Source organism: Atheta coriaria, unplaced genomic scaffold, assembly GCF_025399875.1.
Source record: "Atheta coriaria isolate IRGN ID8LTWV9N9 unplaced genomic scaffold, Caltech_Dcor_3.1 hic_scaffold_3_pilon, whole genome shotgun sequence".
Lineage (NCBI taxonomy): Eukaryota > Metazoa > Arthropoda > Insecta > Coleoptera > Staphylinidae > Dalotia > Dalotia coriaria.
In genome coordinates this window covers 5,977,204-5,993,744 of record NW_027045445.1, presented here as the reverse complement: position 1 = coordinate 5,993,744, position 16,541 = coordinate 5,977,204, and the positions used below count along the sequence as shown (strand labels likewise).

The 16,541-nt window shown below is 34.2% G+C and overlaps 4 protein-coding genes and 2 non-coding genes across 9 annotated transcripts in view; 2 read left to right on the top strand and 4 right to left on the bottom strand.

Moving 5' to 3' along the window:
• Nucleotides 1-16,541, bottom strand: part of Epac (Exchange protein directly activated by cAMP) — a 61,679-nt gene that overhangs the window by 4,280 nt on the left and 40,858 nt on the right. For 2 of the 4 annotated variants that reach the window (XM_065317883.1, XM_065317882.1), the window contains exons 3-7: nucleotides 4,297-4,388; nucleotides 1,865-2,011; nucleotides 1,374-1,425; nucleotides 234-401; nucleotides 3-173 (exon numbers count right to left, since the gene is read on the bottom strand). In XM_065317883.1, the coding sequence (XP_065173955.1) occupies nucleotides 3-173; nucleotides 234-401; nucleotides 1,374-1,425; nucleotides 1,865-2,011; nucleotides 4,297-4,347 (589 nt within the window). In that variant the 5' untranslated portion in view covers nucleotides 4,348-4,388. Of the gene's footprint in view, nucleotides 1-2; nucleotides 174-233; nucleotides 402-1,373; nucleotides 1,426-1,864; nucleotides 2,012-2,707; nucleotides 3,280-4,296; nucleotides 4,389-5,850; nucleotides 6,002-16,541 lie in introns of those variants that run through there. The other 2 variants (XM_065317884.1, XM_065317885.1) reach the window with 2 other exon arrangements.
• On the bottom strand, nucleotides 8,208-8,281 carry TRNAI-AAU (transfer RNA isoleucine (anticodon AAU)). Its single transcript has one exon. It is a non-coding gene; the product is annotated as a tRNA-Ile (tRNA).
• On the bottom strand, nucleotides 9,414-9,487 carry TRNAI-AAU (transfer RNA isoleucine (anticodon AAU)). The gene has a single exon. It is a non-coding gene; the product is annotated as a tRNA-Ile (tRNA).
• On the top strand, nucleotides 12,226-12,868 carry LOC135803611 (cuticle protein 16.5-like). The gene is made up of 2 exons (XM_065317278.1): nucleotides 12,226-12,271; nucleotides 12,326-12,868. Exons 1-2 carry the CDS (start codon nucleotides 12,260-12,262, stop codon nucleotides 12,866-12,868), a joined length of 555 nt encoding a protein of 184 aa, XP_065173350.1. The 5' UTR covers nucleotides 12,226-12,259.
• LOC135804136 (cuticle protein 10.6-like) lies at nucleotides 13,313-14,080 on the bottom strand. Its single transcript, XM_065317903.1, has 2 exons — nucleotides 14,029-14,080; nucleotides 13,313-13,972 (listed from the first exon to the last, which is right to left on the bottom strand). Exons 1-2 carry the CDS (start codon nucleotides 14,038-14,040, stop codon nucleotides 13,376-13,378), a joined length of 609 nt encoding a protein of 202 aa, XP_065173975.1. The 5' UTR covers nucleotides 14,041-14,080; the 3' UTR covers nucleotides 13,313-13,375.
• LOC135804139 (larval/pupal cuticle protein H1C-like) lies at nucleotides 15,292-16,031 on the top strand. Its single transcript, XM_065317907.1, has 2 exons — nucleotides 15,292-15,391; nucleotides 15,447-16,031. Exons 1-2 carry the CDS (start codon nucleotides 15,380-15,382, stop codon nucleotides 16,008-16,010), a joined length of 576 nt encoding a protein of 191 aa, XP_065173979.1. The 5' UTR covers nucleotides 15,292-15,379; the 3' UTR covers nucleotides 16,011-16,031.

The window sequence follows — 16,541 nt, the reverse complement described above, 5'->3', positions numbered from 1 at the left end:
ACCGTGGGCGATCACTCCTTCTTCTAGAAGCGCTTGCCACATGCCTGCGGCTTGCGCACGCGTGTGAATCCCCGGTGACAGCTCCAGCAACCAATCAACGAGCTCCGTTCCAGGCGCACAGCGCCTCACTAACCGTCCAGAGACTTTTCTGTCTTTTAAACAGGTATTTTCACCTTAAAAACAAGTTTTCCACATGAATTATAACCAAAAACATTAAAAAACTTAATATTTACTTAGTAAAAGTGTTCTTAGTGACTTTCCAATCTTAGAGATGGTAATACTCGGCGTGTCTGTAATTGGTTCCGCAGGATTCGGTTGATCTGGTGATAAAGACCTCCTTGGAGGCGGCGAAATCGGTTGTTGTTGCATTTTAGTAGACGCAGTGACACTCGGTCCAAAACCTACGTAGAAAGTGCTCTGTGATTTACCACGGTAACAACAAGATGGCGGATGTTGACCATTTCCGAATGAAAACCGACAGATTCCGAGCCGACAACTGATCATCGACATGCTCGGATCGCAACATGTTGCAAACATTAAATAAAACACACCCAAACACAATAAACACTAACAAAAGTTATAAAATGAGGTTATGTATTGTTTTAATCACTTTCGAATCGTTTTCCGATTGATTCTGGATTGTTTTCTGCGTAAATCACTGTAATTCAATCCAATTCACTTGTTTTTCACGTGTTTTGTTTGGTTTTTGTGTAGAATTTGCATGCATTTACATTTTATCGCACCGAAAACGTCGAAAAATCGTCGCGTCGACGTTTAACCGCGCTGGAAATTAGTACTCTGACCTAAATCGTCAATATAATCATTTGTTTTGCAGCGCAGTGGCAGTGAAATACCAATTGTGGCACGCAAAACAACAATATTTAATTGCGCGTATGTTTGGTTGCCTATATTAATTCTATATTTAGGTTATTCGTGCTTGGAGGATATAATATCGCCGAACGGGACGTATTTCATTCGTTTTGTTTGTTTGCACATGAATGATTACGTTCAATTCGGTTTAAATTGTTAAATTAGTTAAATTAGTATTAATTGCAGCGCGAGCGCGTGCGTAAGCATTGTTTGCACGCAATTAACATCACTTGACCAAACAGAAACGTGTACGATTACTACGCCGCGTACAACATTGCGTTTAATATTAATATCCAGTTATTAACAATGCTTGTGTTTAAGTAGGACGCTTAAACAAACAAACATACAAACAATATAGGCAACCAAATGAACACGAAAACTCGAAACACGAAATAAAACAAATAAACTCCTCGAGATTAATAAATCACACATATTGTGTATGTTTGGTTGCCTATGTAACATATACAAAGTGTTTTAATGGCTATTTTAGTGAAAAAACTCACCATTTTTGAATTTGCAGCTACTTATCAGCTCATTCATAAGATCCTTGTTCTTCTGCAAGAGAACACCACAACATGTGAACATTTTCGATTGTTTTTAGGTTAATTAACGACTGTGGGCACGCGCGTGCATTTGTTTTGTCATGTTTAGTTCGACACAGCAAAGTTTGGAACGCGTTCAATTATTAAAAGCTCAAATAGAGACGGGAATTGAAGTGGGAGCCTAATTGGCACGGGAACAGGTAACGCTGAAGCATGTTCGGTGTTTTGGTGTTTATTTTAAGTCGCGCGTTGCGAATCACACGTCACCCACGCCGTATTTTAGTCAAATAATTGCATATTTACACTTTGTGCAGTATTTATGTGCATTAATCCACTGAAAATTTATTTTAAGCTAGTAAAATGCGTGTTTTGTGTGTTTTGGGTTGCCTAAGTTAAAATATGTGTATTTATGGTTGCCTATGTTAAGTTATGAGTGTATTTTCCATACGTACCTCCCAGATGAGTTTAAAATCTTGTTGTTCGACGCGTAGTAACTCACAAGTTGTCTGTGTGACGACAGTTGTGTCCCTGGGCAGGTCCTGAAGGATCGACTCACCGAATGTGTTACCCACACTTAACGTACAGAGTGTTACAGGAATCTAAAAAACAAATTTTAAGATAAAATGAGTTTAAATGTTTTTTGTTGATTGGAGTTGATACTGTATGCAACCCAACGCGCACCCTAAAAGGATTACGACATTACCGACCGTTTTCATCCCTGAAACGCGGGATACATTACTAATTTTACGACTATCATATCAACTAAACTCTCTGGTAACGTAAAACAACATTTTTATTACTTTAAAACCGCAAAACTAACCTTAAAACACATCTTAATACTATTTTTAGATTAATTATTTATATCTGGACTGAATTTCAACTTGCTTGACCTTAAACGCTGACCTAGACAGACTAAAACAATCAAAATCATCCCCAGACCACAAAACAAACATCCAAGTCTGTTCTACACGTCTATTCATCTTCACTCACATTAAATATTAACTGCAAAACCCGAACAAACAAGTTGTGGTCGATAATCACCGGACACACTGTACATAACACGAAGTTATCTTGAATTCAGCCGCAATTTAGGTTAGATGTAAATGTCGCGTCCTATTTCTATATATATGCAACCCTTTCACCTTTGCTCTCGATTGTCTTGTCGGATATGTCTCTCAGCTGCCATTTTGCACACAATTCAACACTAGAAACCTTAAATTATTCAACTGTATAATCATCCCCACGAGAATACTCGCCAGATATTGTTTTATTGTATAATTGGTTGCATAACACACCGAATTGAATATTAATTATTCTGAATCGAAGGCCGACAATACATGTATAATTGTATCCAGGTTAGGAAGTGGTCGGTGACGAAGCGGAAGACTTTACGGATCGCATCGGTGACCAGACGCCATTTTGGTAGGTTAGCCACAATCGCCTCGTCCATTTTATTTTTTCTTTTTCTTTTTAAAATTTTCCAAGATAGAAATTACTATTACACGTGTGTGTGCTTGTATCACTCTGTATAGGTACTGTACAAGTGCCTAAAGATGCAGCACTTGATAATGCTGTCTCCGCTGAGGTTTTATTTGATGTTTTGTATGTTTTGAGAGTAGGAGCACTGTTTTGTGTGACAGGTTCACTTTTAGGTTGTGTTTGGGATTTTTTTCGTAGATTCTCGACGTTGTATAAGTTTTCGGCGTCGAGTGAGTTACACAGCATCCATAATTGAGCTAAACGCGCCTGGATTTTGTTCAGTAAGCGTTTTTGTGGTGTAGTTTCTTTTTTAAGTCACGGACTGATTTTGTCATAATGAATTTCGGAGAATTTCGAATCACAAGTGTCAAAATGTGAAATTATGTGATTTTGGTTGCATAGGTTATAAGTGAATTAAAAACATTTACATAAGTAAATAAATTTGCATAATTTTAACGTAAATTTGGTTTAAAACTCTAAAATTTAACCACGTTTCCAGATAATTTAATAATGTACATTAAAAACATGTTTGTTGGGTTGCCTACAGTAAAAAAAACAACTTCAAATGAAATAAATTGTATTTTTGCGTTTTTTGTGTTTTTATTATTAACTAGCTTTATCCCACGGCTTCGCTCGCGTTGAATCCATCAAATAAATATTAGAAATCACTGAAGTTGCTTCCGTACGCGTCTGAAGTCACAGAAGAAGTAACAATGAAGTAGAATGGCGGGAAGTTTAAAATGGCTGAAAGTATAGTCTATGGAAGTATAGTGTACAGTCTCCATAGTGTAGTCAATTGGATTTGATGTTGACGTAGCTGTCGGTAATACAGTGTGATAATACAGTGTGATGGTACTATAGTACTTAGGTTTGAGCTTCATTGCTGGAATGCTAGATGGCGTTAAAGTAGTCAAATAGCCAGATGCAGAGGTATTATTGGCTAAACTATTTCTTTATTTTATTTAAAAAATAATTTTTTTATTAAATAAAAAGTAGCCTATAACCATTCGGGGACCACTAAGAATATGTGTACAAATTTTCATGATGATCGGTTAAGTAGTTTTTGCGTGAAAGTGTAACAAACATCAGGACATTCGCATTTATAATATTAGTAGGGATTACTTGTTTTTTAAGTTAAGAATTGATTTATTATAATGAATCCCAAGTGCCAAAGCATGAAAATCCTGTCTACTTGGTTGCCTACCTCATAAATGAATTAAAACATTTGCATAAGTAAACAAATTTGCATAATTTTCACGTAAATTCACTTCAAAACTCCAAATTTTAACCACGTCTCAAGATAATTTAATTTTATACACGCGCTACATGTTTATTAGGTTGCCTACAGTCTACAATTCACTTTTCCCAACTTTTTCCCTTTGTTTATTAATTAATTCCTAATTACCTTTGGTTCAGAGTCTTGTTGAACAATCCGCACATCCAATATTCCACTCATGACAGCATACCAACATTTTCCGGTGTCGCCCTGACGAAAAACTGCAACAGAAACAAATAAATTCATCATTATTTGAATGTTTAATTGAACACGCCGCGTAAATGCATTAGATATCCGGTTATATACGCCACGCGCTTCCGGCGCAACACATCGCTCAGCTTCGCGTGACAGCTGCAATCGATGCGAGCGCCGAATTTCGTAAACCGCACCGCGGATTAATTATTGTAATCGTATTTGTGGTCGATGTGAACACTGCGGACATTGCTATTAAAATCACTGCAGTACGAGTAGAATCACGTAAAATTGAAAACATGAACGCAACCAACTATACACGAATTGAAACAGAAAATCGATTTCAACGAAACTGGACGAAAACAAAATTTCCAATTCAATTCAATTTTTTATTAGTAGATAAAACACGTTTCTAAACATGCGAGGAATAAAACAAATGAAAAAACAAATCATAGTGTTATCAGTTATTCCCATACTCGTAGTTTGTTTCTATTGAATTTATTGTTCGTTTATTTCAACTTCACGTTTGATTTTCACCGGTTTATGTTTCAGCCATGTTTGTTTTAGTTTGTTTACACTTCACAGCTATTGTTATCACTATAAAAAAACGTCGAAAAAATTATCAAGCTTAGTTTCCGAGATATTCGCAATTGAAGCAAATCGTCAAAATTTGAAAAAGTTCAGTTTTTAGCACTTTTAGTTACATTTTTTGCCCTTTTACCCAATGATATTTAATTATTTTATATTCAAATCTGATAGAGAATTTTCCAATCTTTCATAATCAATAATTCGTTGGTAGCTATCTCTTTTAGTTTAAGAGATATGAATTTTTGAAAATCGTCGAAAAAAGTATCAAGCACCCCCCCTTGGCAATTTTTTTCTTAAGAGTGAAAATTTTATCTCTTAGATTTCCGTTTTAACTATCCTATCTTATAGAAAATAGTCCGTAGATTAAGATGCTGCGATCAGATCTTAATTATCTCTTTTAGTTTACGAGATATTTGCGATTGAAAAAAATCATCAAAAATTGCAAAATGTCACTTTTTAGTACTTTCAATCGCATTTTTCGACCTTTTGCTGTTGGAAATATAATTATTTTATATTTTTTTCTGATAGAGAATTTTCCAATCTTTCATAATCAACAATTCGTTGGTAGCTATCTCTTTTAGTTTAAGAGATATGAATTTTCAAAAATCGTCGAAAAAAGTATCAAGCACCCGGCGATTTTTTCTTAAGAATGAAAAATTCATCTCTCAGATTTATGTTTTAACTACTCTATCTTATAGAAAATAATACGTAGATAAAGACGCTGCGATCAGATCTTAATTATCTCTTTTAGTTTACGAGATATTCGCGATTGAAAAACATCGTCAATATTTGACTACACTATTTTAACCGACAATATTCCAGCGACATCCTGCCAATGACAGACGTTAACTACACTTACTCAAAACTATCCAAAGTATACATATTTCTAATTCTAATTCTCACCATCAAAATAATCCAATAGCCCGCGGACCACCAACACATAGATAAAGCACAAGTTTTATTATCATTTTACCCGAAACTCATCTTTCGCAAAACACTATACACGTCTATTGTTATTAAGTGCCGATATTTTTAATTAATAAATTGTAATGTAGTTAATATAATCGAAATAAATAAAAGGAAGATGCCGAGCCGCGTGCAGGTAAGAACAGACTGAAGCGGTCGAACGTTCGTAGCGTAAATGCAATATTGTGCGCGTTTATCGCGATATAAAAACTTGTTTATACACAAACCCCGATAATCGCGCAGAATTGAAATCGAAACATTTTTGATGTGCACTAAAATAAAATATAATATAATGTTTCACATCAGTAATAAACTGCATCGCAACTATACAGAGAGGATAAAACTATCGTACCATCTGATCTCGAGATACAGCCAAATATCCACCGGGTGTTTCAAAAATTCATCAAAATAGTCTTTTAATTATTTTATATTCTAGTCTAATAGAAAATTTTCCAATCTTTCATAATGTACAATTCGTTGGATTCTAGCGTTCAATTTCGTTCAATTCTCACGCCTGCGAGCAAATATTTGCGCTCGAAATTCGATTTGATGTGATCGATACATATTTTTTAATCGCATTTCACAATTTTCCCTCGGTCACGAGGAAATACGGTTATAAAATATTATTTTAACCTCAAAAAATATTAAAAAATTACAATTTTCACTTGCGCCACCTATGTATGTGTTTTTAAAGCTAATATTAGACTTGTGACAGTCACACTCATCCTTTAATATTTATTTTTTAATCGTATTTCATTCGGTTTTTCCAGTAACGCGGAAATAATGTTATAAAATATTGTTTTAACCTCAAAATTATTAAAAATGTAATTTTTCACTTGCACCATCTATGTATGGACTTTTAAAGCCTATCACTCATCACTTGTTTGTTCATTTCAACGATTTGAACACGAAATGGTTGTGGTGTGATGGAGGCGGCCATTTAATTTAGAATTAATTGGTTTTTCTCGTCTCTGGGTGCGAAATTGATGTTTGACATGACGTTTACAGAGTCAATACTCTTGAATTCAAGCACACAACTCGATATTCAATTGTTTTCGAGTGTTTTCTTCCATTGAAATACATTATTCGCATTTTTAAGTATTTTCACAGTTATTTATTGATAAAAACTTATTTATTTCAATTATTTTGTTTATCTGCGCCATTACCTCGTGGGTAAAACATATTAATTTTGTTTTTCTTTCGAAAAATTCTCAAAAGTTTACTTTTCGTTAAACGAAATAAAAAAAAGAAAGTTTAAAGGTTAATTTTCCGGCCTGACGCGCATTTCACTTTTCGCTAGGCTTTAATTAAAAGCGCGACGCCGGAAGGAAGTAGGAAACCGGAAGCTGGATTCACACAGCCGAAAAGTAAAAGTAAAAAATCACAAGCGGGGAAAAAAGGAAGATGGCGACGCGTAAAATTAAAACGCGTTAATTACGTAGCACAAAGTGTTGTTATTCTTGTTAATTGCAGTTAAATTTTGGTTTTTATTGCGCTCAAGGTGATCATTAAGAGAATTTAGGTCAAATATATTTATATTTATCCTTTCTGATCATAAATTTTGATAAAAAAGCTATTTTTTAATTTTTGTTTTTTGACTTCATAAGTATGGTAGGCAACCAAATAATCACATAAAATGTAATAGGAGTAGTCTATGTAAGAAACAAACAACAAATTGAAATAAAAATAGAAACAGTCAGCAATTAATGGCGATCGGCAAGCACGATTCACAAGAATCACCAAGAAGAGAAGAAAATAACGGGGGCAATGTCGCAGCTCAAAATTAAAAACATTTGTCACGTTTTTCTCCCTTTTTCCTTGCTTCTTTCACTTCTGCAACGCAAACAAAACAAAATTGGATACAAAAGCATCTAAAAGACTGTTTTAAACCATTTAATATACAATATGTCCGTGTTATAACACATTTTTAAACTAAAAACATAATTTTATCTTAAAATTTAACTAATTTTTATGTTTTTTAATAAAAAATTAAATATTTTGTGTTTATTTTAGGTTTTGTGTATTTTTAACACCCTGTATGTGAGTATACATGTCTAATTAAGTTATTTTGATTGATTTAACGTAGCACGTGCACGCGTATTTAGTTCCCGACGGGTTTGCGCCCGACTGCCCGACTGCCTGAAGAAACGACACTAATGAAGGCTTATTCTCGGCCCTACAGGCTTTATTACGCTTTTGTTCGGTGTGAAATCAACTCACTCGATCAAATTAATTCCGGAGAGGCTGGCAAAAATCAATGTGAACAAATAATTAATTTTTTCGGTAAAAATTTGTGGCCCATGAGGGGATCGAACCCGCGACCTTCGCGTTATTAGCACGACGCTCTAACCAACTGAGCTAATGGGCCAGATGCGCACAACATAAAAAATTACAAGTAATAAATAAGCAAATCTAAATTTATTCTAAGTTAAATTAAATAAGATTAGCGTAATGTTCAATTCTCATCTGTAAATAAGAAACTTTTGATTTATATTTACATAAGTAACAGTTTATGTAGAGTAAAAGTTTGTATCTTGTGTGGAAACTTTGTCAATTTTACTTTTAACTTTTATTTCTTGTTTTTCTTTATTCTTCGTCTTGTGTTGATAAAAATCAAGATTGTGTTGATTAAACTAAAGAAAACCTTCGCTTTGAAGCTCGGAGTCTATTTCTATTCGAGTTTCTGAATGTTTTGAATATTTTGTCGCCTTTTGAGTCTCAGTGAATTCTCAGAATGATTCTTTGTGCTTTTGTGCGGCATTTTGTCCGCGTCGCGGGCTTTGTGCGATCGTCAATGTCAAACAAACTCGGCGTAATTACAAATTGAGCATTTGTGCGTCGCTATTTTGTTTGCAATCACTGCAAACGATAGCAAATTATAATTTTCTATTAGAAACTTAATTACGAGCAACTAAAGTAAGAAAAAAAATTAAAAATTCAAATTTTCATTATTTATCATTTTTGTCGAATTATCCCTACTAATATTATAAATGCGAAAGTCCTGATGTTTGTTACACTTTCACGCAAAAACTACTTAACCGATCATCATGAAAATTTGTACACATATTCTTAGTGGTCCCCGAATGGTTATAGGCTACTTTTTATTTAATAAAAAAATTATTTTTTAAATAAAATAAAGTAATTGTTTAGCAAATAATACCTCTGCATCTGGCTATTTGACTACTTTAACGCCATCTAGCATTCCAGCAATGAAGCTCAAACCTAAGTACTATAGTACCATCACACTGTATTATCACACTGTATTACCGACAGCTACGTCAACATCAAATCCAATTGACTACACTATGGAGACTGTACACTATACTTCCATAGACTATACTTTCAGCCATTTTAAACTTCCCGCCATTCTACTTCATTGTTACTTCTTCTGTGACTACAGACGCGTACGGAAGCAACTTCATTATTTTAGATATTCGCGAGCGAAGCCATGGGTTAAAGCTAGTCTTTAAATAAAATAGAAATTTAACTAAAAATGTACTTGGCCCATGAGGGGATCGAACCCGCGACCTTCGCGTTATTAGCACGACGCTCTAACCAACTGAGCTAATGGGCCACACATTTTCTTATTGAAAAATTAAAAAACTTAAAAAAATTTCTAATTTCCAAAATATGTACTATACGTCCCAAAATATTAATTAAAACATATTAATTCAAATGTAGCTATGTACATGAAATTCAAGGGATACAAGTGGAATGAATAATTAAAATCCATTTGCTTGAGTTTTAAGTGCGGTTGAGAGCAAACGTAAACGAAAACGTGAAACAGACAAGGGTTTCGAGCTTAAAACTAGGTAATTTGCAATTTACGGTAGCTACCAAAGCCGAAATGATCAAGAAATAACCTCACTTTAGCTTATACTACTAATTATTAACAAACAAATAATAATTAATGACATTTTAGTGTTTTTTAAGTAAAAAATCGTTTTACTTGACAAAAATCTCAATTAAAGATCAAAGAATTATAAAAATTTATGTAAACAAAGTAAAATATACATAAAATATACAGTATGTTCAAAATATTGGATTTTTATAATCAAAAAATCTGTAAAACCTAATTTATGATGATTTTTAAGTATTTTTACAGTTTTCTGTAATTTTTAATCGATTTTTACAGTTTTCTGTAATTTTTAATCGCATTTTACAGTTTCCTGTAATTTTTAACCTGGTTTTATGACTTTTAGACCACACAAAACCATTTTTTTATATATTCATAATTCCCTTATCAGTATTTACACCAGTTTTAATTACTACAAACAGATTTTATTATTATTAAAGTCTTTTGACAATTTTAATACCATTCAAATATCATTTAATATCAACAAACAAACTAATAATTAATGACATTTTACTGTTTCTTTAATTAAAACTTCGTTTACGTTGCAAAAATCTTCAATTAAAGATCAAAGAATTATAAAACCTGTACAAACACAACATAAAAATCACAAACAAACATACAACATGTCCAAAATATAAATTTTGACATTAAAAAAAATTGTGAAACAAATTTATGATGACTTTTATTCACACACCAAAAACCCATCCCAGGTGATTCGCTATGATTTGGCCGCCGGATTTTACACTCGTGTGTGCATCACACACGAGTTATGGTAATCCGTAGCGTTTTTGTGACATTTTTCATCCCTTTTTCCAGCCCTTTATACTCTAGTTTATCACATGTGCTCTCCGCATGTGTATTTATTTCGTATCGTCGATGTTTTTTTCCTCCCGTCGCTTTTCAAGCTTTTCAATTGCGCCGGCGACATTTTTCATCCGCTTTTTTCGTTGACACACACACAACACGCAATAAAACGGATACGTGGAAACAAATAAAGAGAAATAATAAAAATAGCAGCTCAGAGTCGAAGAGAAATTGAGATACGTGACATAAATATATATATTTCGTAAAGCAGCTAACGTACGCAACCAAACGTACACGTTATTGTAACGTGTGTGGCGTTTGTGAAACGCGAGCGTCATTTGTGGTTCGGTGTGAAGCATGGTTCACGTTGGGTGTAATTTGTGTTGGCTGAAAATTTGCGCTCTTAATCGTTGCGAATGATTGTGGTCAATGGGGGCGGTTGTGGGGCGGTCGAGTGACCGCTGAAAGCACTCAACGTTTACAAACACACAGAAACAGCCAGAAATTTCACATTTAACCAACATACACCTGAATATTCCGCAAATAAAATAAAATATCTAAAAATATACAGTGTGTATTTATGATATTTAAATAAAAATAGAATTTAATATGAGAAAATGAGAAATATTTATGTATGAATGTGAAATGTGAAATGTGGAAAATATGAAATGAGAAATGCGGTCGCAATGCATATTCGAAATGCAATTTGCTTATTTCCGCATTTCCGCCCAGTTTTCCGGCCGGCCGACGCGCCCCCGCGCACGATTATTCCATTATTCATTCGTAGGGTGTTTATCTACATGTGATGGGTGTGTGTGCGGATGACAGTACGAGTGCAGTTGAGTTTGAAACCAATGATAACCTGTTGCAGCGTTTAAATTTAAAATTGAATGCTATTATGATAAGAATTTCGCTATTTTCGTTTGTATTGCTGTCAATTTATATAGAAATCTATTTATTTTTTGTATTTTCATATATTTTGACAGTTTTATATTAGGTTATGTTAATATTTCCTGTAAAAATGATAAATTTTACAGTTTTCTGTAATTTTTTACATAATTTTACAGTTTCCTGTAATTTTTAACCAAATTTTAACAAATTTTACAGTTTCCTGTAATTTTTTAACCAATATTTAAAAAAATTTACAGTTTCCTATAATTTTTAACCTATTTTTACAGATTTCTGTAACTGTTAACCTATTTTGATACCTTCTAGACACCATTAAACTATTTTTAATAATTTATACATTTCTTCATCACTTTTAATTAATCGCAACAGATTTTATTGCGCGGCCCAAAAATAAACCAGTTAATTATTGCCAAATTCAATCAACATCATGCGACGATTTCAAGTTTAACATATGTTCAACGTGACGCAGCATTTATCGTTATTTAACCCAACAATTTCAATTAAACACTGAGAAAACCTTTAATTTTAATGTTTGGTAATGCAAGCAGAGCAAAGTCGTTGCGCTTCGTCGATCACATGCTATTTCAATGTCTCGGCGTAATTAACGCAACGCAACAACGCAAGAACCAAAGATATGGATATTTTGCAACTTTATCAAGATCTTGTTTTTGCTCTCCAAAGCTCCATCGATGAAATTCTGTATAAAAGGACGCAGAAACTATGAGGAATCATCAGTCACACACTGAATACTCTCCAACAAACAACATAACCTCAAAAATGGCTTTTAAGGTAACAAAATTAATTATTATTAATAATAAATTATTTATTTATAATTATTTTTAGATTTTTGTGTTTATTGCTTTGGTATCAGCTGTAAATGCTGGTTACCTTGGCGGATACAACTCCCTGGGCTACAGTTCCCTTGGATATGGAGGTTATGGTAACTTAGGTTACGCCCATTCGTATGCCACGCCTCTGGCTTACTCAGCTGGACTTTATAGTGGTGCGCATGCGCATTTGTCTTCATATTCATCGCCGATTATCTCCAAAACAATTTCTGCTGCGCCACTGGCTTATAGCACCCCACTCTCCCACTACTCAGCTGGTTTGTCGCATTACCACGCCCCTAGTGTGTATTCTACTCATGCGCATCATGTTGCCGCACCGATTATAACCAAAACTGTCGTCGCTGCTCCGGTTGTACACAAAACCATTGTTTCTACTCCGGTGATTCATAAAACATACGCTCCGGCTGTTCATGCGTATGCAGCGCCATCTCTGTATTCTGCTCATGTGTCTACGCCGATTATTAGTAAGAGTTATGGATTGGGTTATGGAAGTTATGGATATCCTTCTTATGGTTACGCATCTAAATATCATTTTTAAGGATTGTATTCATGATAATCAGTATTATATGTATTATGTATAAATGTGTAAAATAAAAATGTTATAAACAAATTTTAAGTTTTTTTTTTTAATTTTTATTTTTATTTTAAGGTTTGAGGTTATGTAATTGTAGCATATGTTGTAAATGCGTGTTTTATTAATGTCAAGAGCTGCGTTGAGTGCGTGAGGTATTATGCGATCGTTTATAACTTGTGTGAGGTAATAATTGAACTTGAACTTTACGCGCATGCGTTTTAATAGGCGTGGGGCGTGGTCAAAACATTTGTTTAATCAAATATCGAAGAATATAAGTAATATAAAACAAATTTCTTCATTGAAACGTGTTTGTATAATATTTCTGCTTTGTTTTATGTAATTTGTAATAATATACAGAGTGTTCTTAAAATATTTTTGTTTTTACACAAAAAATTAAAGACGTATATAAATTTTGTAATTTTTATTTGTTTTTAAATATCCTTATACTAAATCAAATTTTTCATGGAAAAATTAATAGTAACGGCCATATCCGTAGCCGAGGGCGGCACCATGAAGACCAGAGTAGGCGGCGACTGGAGCATGGATACCAGCTCCATAAGCCAAAGGAGAAGCATGGATACCTGCTCCATAAGCCAATGGAGAAGCAATTGGAGCGTGGATACCAGCAGAGTAAGCTAATGGAGCAGCATGGGCATAACCAGCAGAGTAGGCGGCGACGGGGGCGGCAATAGCAGTCTTGGCAATCACTGGAGCAGCAGCATAGGCGGCAACTGGAGCAATCGACTTGGTAACAGTAGCATAAGAAGTAGTCACAGCTGGAGCAGCGATGGTCTTAGCAACAACTGGAGCATGGGCAATTGGGGCGGAGTAAGCCAGAGGGGCGGCATGGGCATAACCAGCACCATAGGCCAATGGGGAGGCAATTGGGGCATGGATACCAGCTGAATACGCCAATGGAGCAGCATGAGCATAACCAGCTCCATAAGCTAATGGAGAAGCATGGAGACCAGCTGAGTAAGCCAAGGGGGCGGCAATACCAGCAGAGTATCCCAATGGAGCAATACCTCCGGCATTGACAGCGGCCAAAGCGGCGAAGAAAACAACAAACTAAACAAAAATAAAAATTAAACATAAAATCACACAGATATTCACTTATAACCTACCTTAGCGGCCATTTTGTTTTGGGATGTGTACTTGGTGATTATTCAAGTGAATATGCCCCAAACACAACACAAATAACTATTTATACTTAACTAAAAACTCCTTCCACTGCACTTAAGTTAAGTATAGTAAAGTTAAGTAAAGTGAAACATTTGTCTCGTTTGCATAAATTTAAACAAACAACCAGTTTACTTTGGATTAACATAAACATTTTTAAATGTTAGATTTTTCGCAAGACATATCGATACACATTTTGAGAGTTTTAGACACGCCTTTTAGGTTAAGTGACTTAAATTCAAGACGTAACTATGTCAAACTTGATTTTCATTACAAATATCATACAAATTGCATGTTACATAACCTCATTTAAATCATTTTCTTCCTATTACGTATTAAAATGTATAATTGGTTGCCTATATTATACTAAATACATAGCACAAGAATAAATTAACAATTGACATTGAATTTGTTCATTTACTCATTAAAACATAAAATAATAATAATAATAAAATAGATTGACATTGATCCAATATGAGTATAAACCAAAGCATTATTGTTATTATTGTTATTAATAAAGAACAAGTGAATGTGAATGTTTCAATGTTTTGAATGAATATGGTTGTAATCGATAAAATCAATGCCAATGTCTTGTAAATTCTAACGTAAATTATAATACTACTCATTTTTTATTATTTTTATTACTTTTTATTATTTATTATTAACATCTGTTGTGCATTAATTAAAAAATCAAGTTTAAACTGAATGCATAAACCATTTTGATTCATTGATTGTAAAAACCAAGATTGAATCAAACTAAAATTAAATTTCTGCGGTTTAAAAGTGGTTTATTCAAATATTTATAAATATTTAGACCACTAATAAACAAATTCGCTGCAAAAAATAATTTGCAATGACCTAAATGTTAAAAAATACCACGCTTTGAGTGACAAATGAATAGTTTCAATTGCATTAAAAAATTAGGTTAGAAAATTGACAGTTGACGTTTGACAGGTCGGCCATGTTGCTGTTTTCTTTGATTTGAGCAGTACATTGGTGGAAAACAAGTTTTCATGTAAATTTTCGACTTGTGTAACTCTGTTAGCCGCGTTTGTACGCTTTATTACTCGTAGTATAAATGTCAAAGCATCAAAGCTTGCTCGATTTTTATTTTTATCGCAATCGATCTGTCGCCATTTCTGCTTCTGCTCTTGTTTTAAATAAAATTATGCAATTTATGGTTTCACTTGTTTTATATTACTGGTAGGGGTTTATTTGTTTGATATAAATAGTTATTTGTGCTGTGTTTGGGGCATATTCACTTGAATAATCACCAAGTACACATCCCAAAACAAAATGGCCGCTAAGGTAGGTTATGAGTGGATATTTATGTAATTTTATGTTTAATTTGTGTTTTGTTTAGTTTGTTGTTTTCTTCGCCGCTTTGGCCGCTGTCAATGCCGGAGGTATTGCTCCATTGGGATACTCTGCTGGTATTGCCGCCCCCTTGGCTTACTCAGCTGGTCTCCATGCTTCTCCATTAGCTTATGGAGCTGGTTATGCTCATGCTGCTCCATTGGCGTATTCAGCTGGTATCCATGCTCCAATTGCTTCCCCATTGGCCTATGGTGCTGGTTATGCCCATGCCGCCCCTCTGGCTTACTCCGCTCCAATTGCTCATGCTCCAGTTGTTGCTAAGACCATCGCTGCTCCAGCTGTGACTACTTCTTATGCTACTGTTACCAAGTCGATTGCTCCAGTTGCCGCCTATGCTGCTGCTCCAGTGATTGCCAAGACTGCTATTGCCGCCCCCGTCGCCGCTTACTCTGCTGGTTACGCTCATGCTGCTCCATTAGCTTACTCTGCTGGTATCCACGCTCCAATTGCTTCTCCTTTGGCTTATGGAGCTGGTATTCATGCTCCAGTCGCTGCCTACTCTGGTCTTCATGGTGCCGCCCTCGGCTACGGATATGGCCGTTATTATTAATTTTTTCCATGAAAAATTTGATTTAGTTAAGAGATATTTAAAAGAATAAATAAAAATTATAAAATTAATATATGTCTTTGATATTTTAAAGAACACCCTGTATATTACTTTAAATTTCATCCATATTAACTTAAATATTTATTTTTCTACCTCTGTATATCAAAATACCACAAATAACTCAATTTTAATTTATGAAAACCTTTAATTCCTCTAAAATTTGATCTTTCTTATCTTTTACCAAATCTAAAACTAAAATTACAGATTTTATTGATACATATTTCCAGTAAAAGGTCAAAAAATGAATAATTACACCTTGTTTTCATCCATTTTAAACCCATACTTCCATACTTCCCATCTTAAAATACTCGTATACCTATATTGCATGTAATTATACACTGTGTAAATTGGGTTGCCGCATAACACACATACCAGTTTGAATAGTAATAGTAAAAGCTAAGAGTTAAGTGTTTGTATTATATTGATACACAACCAGCTTGAAAGCAATTTCCATCGTTTCGTTACATAATTGAT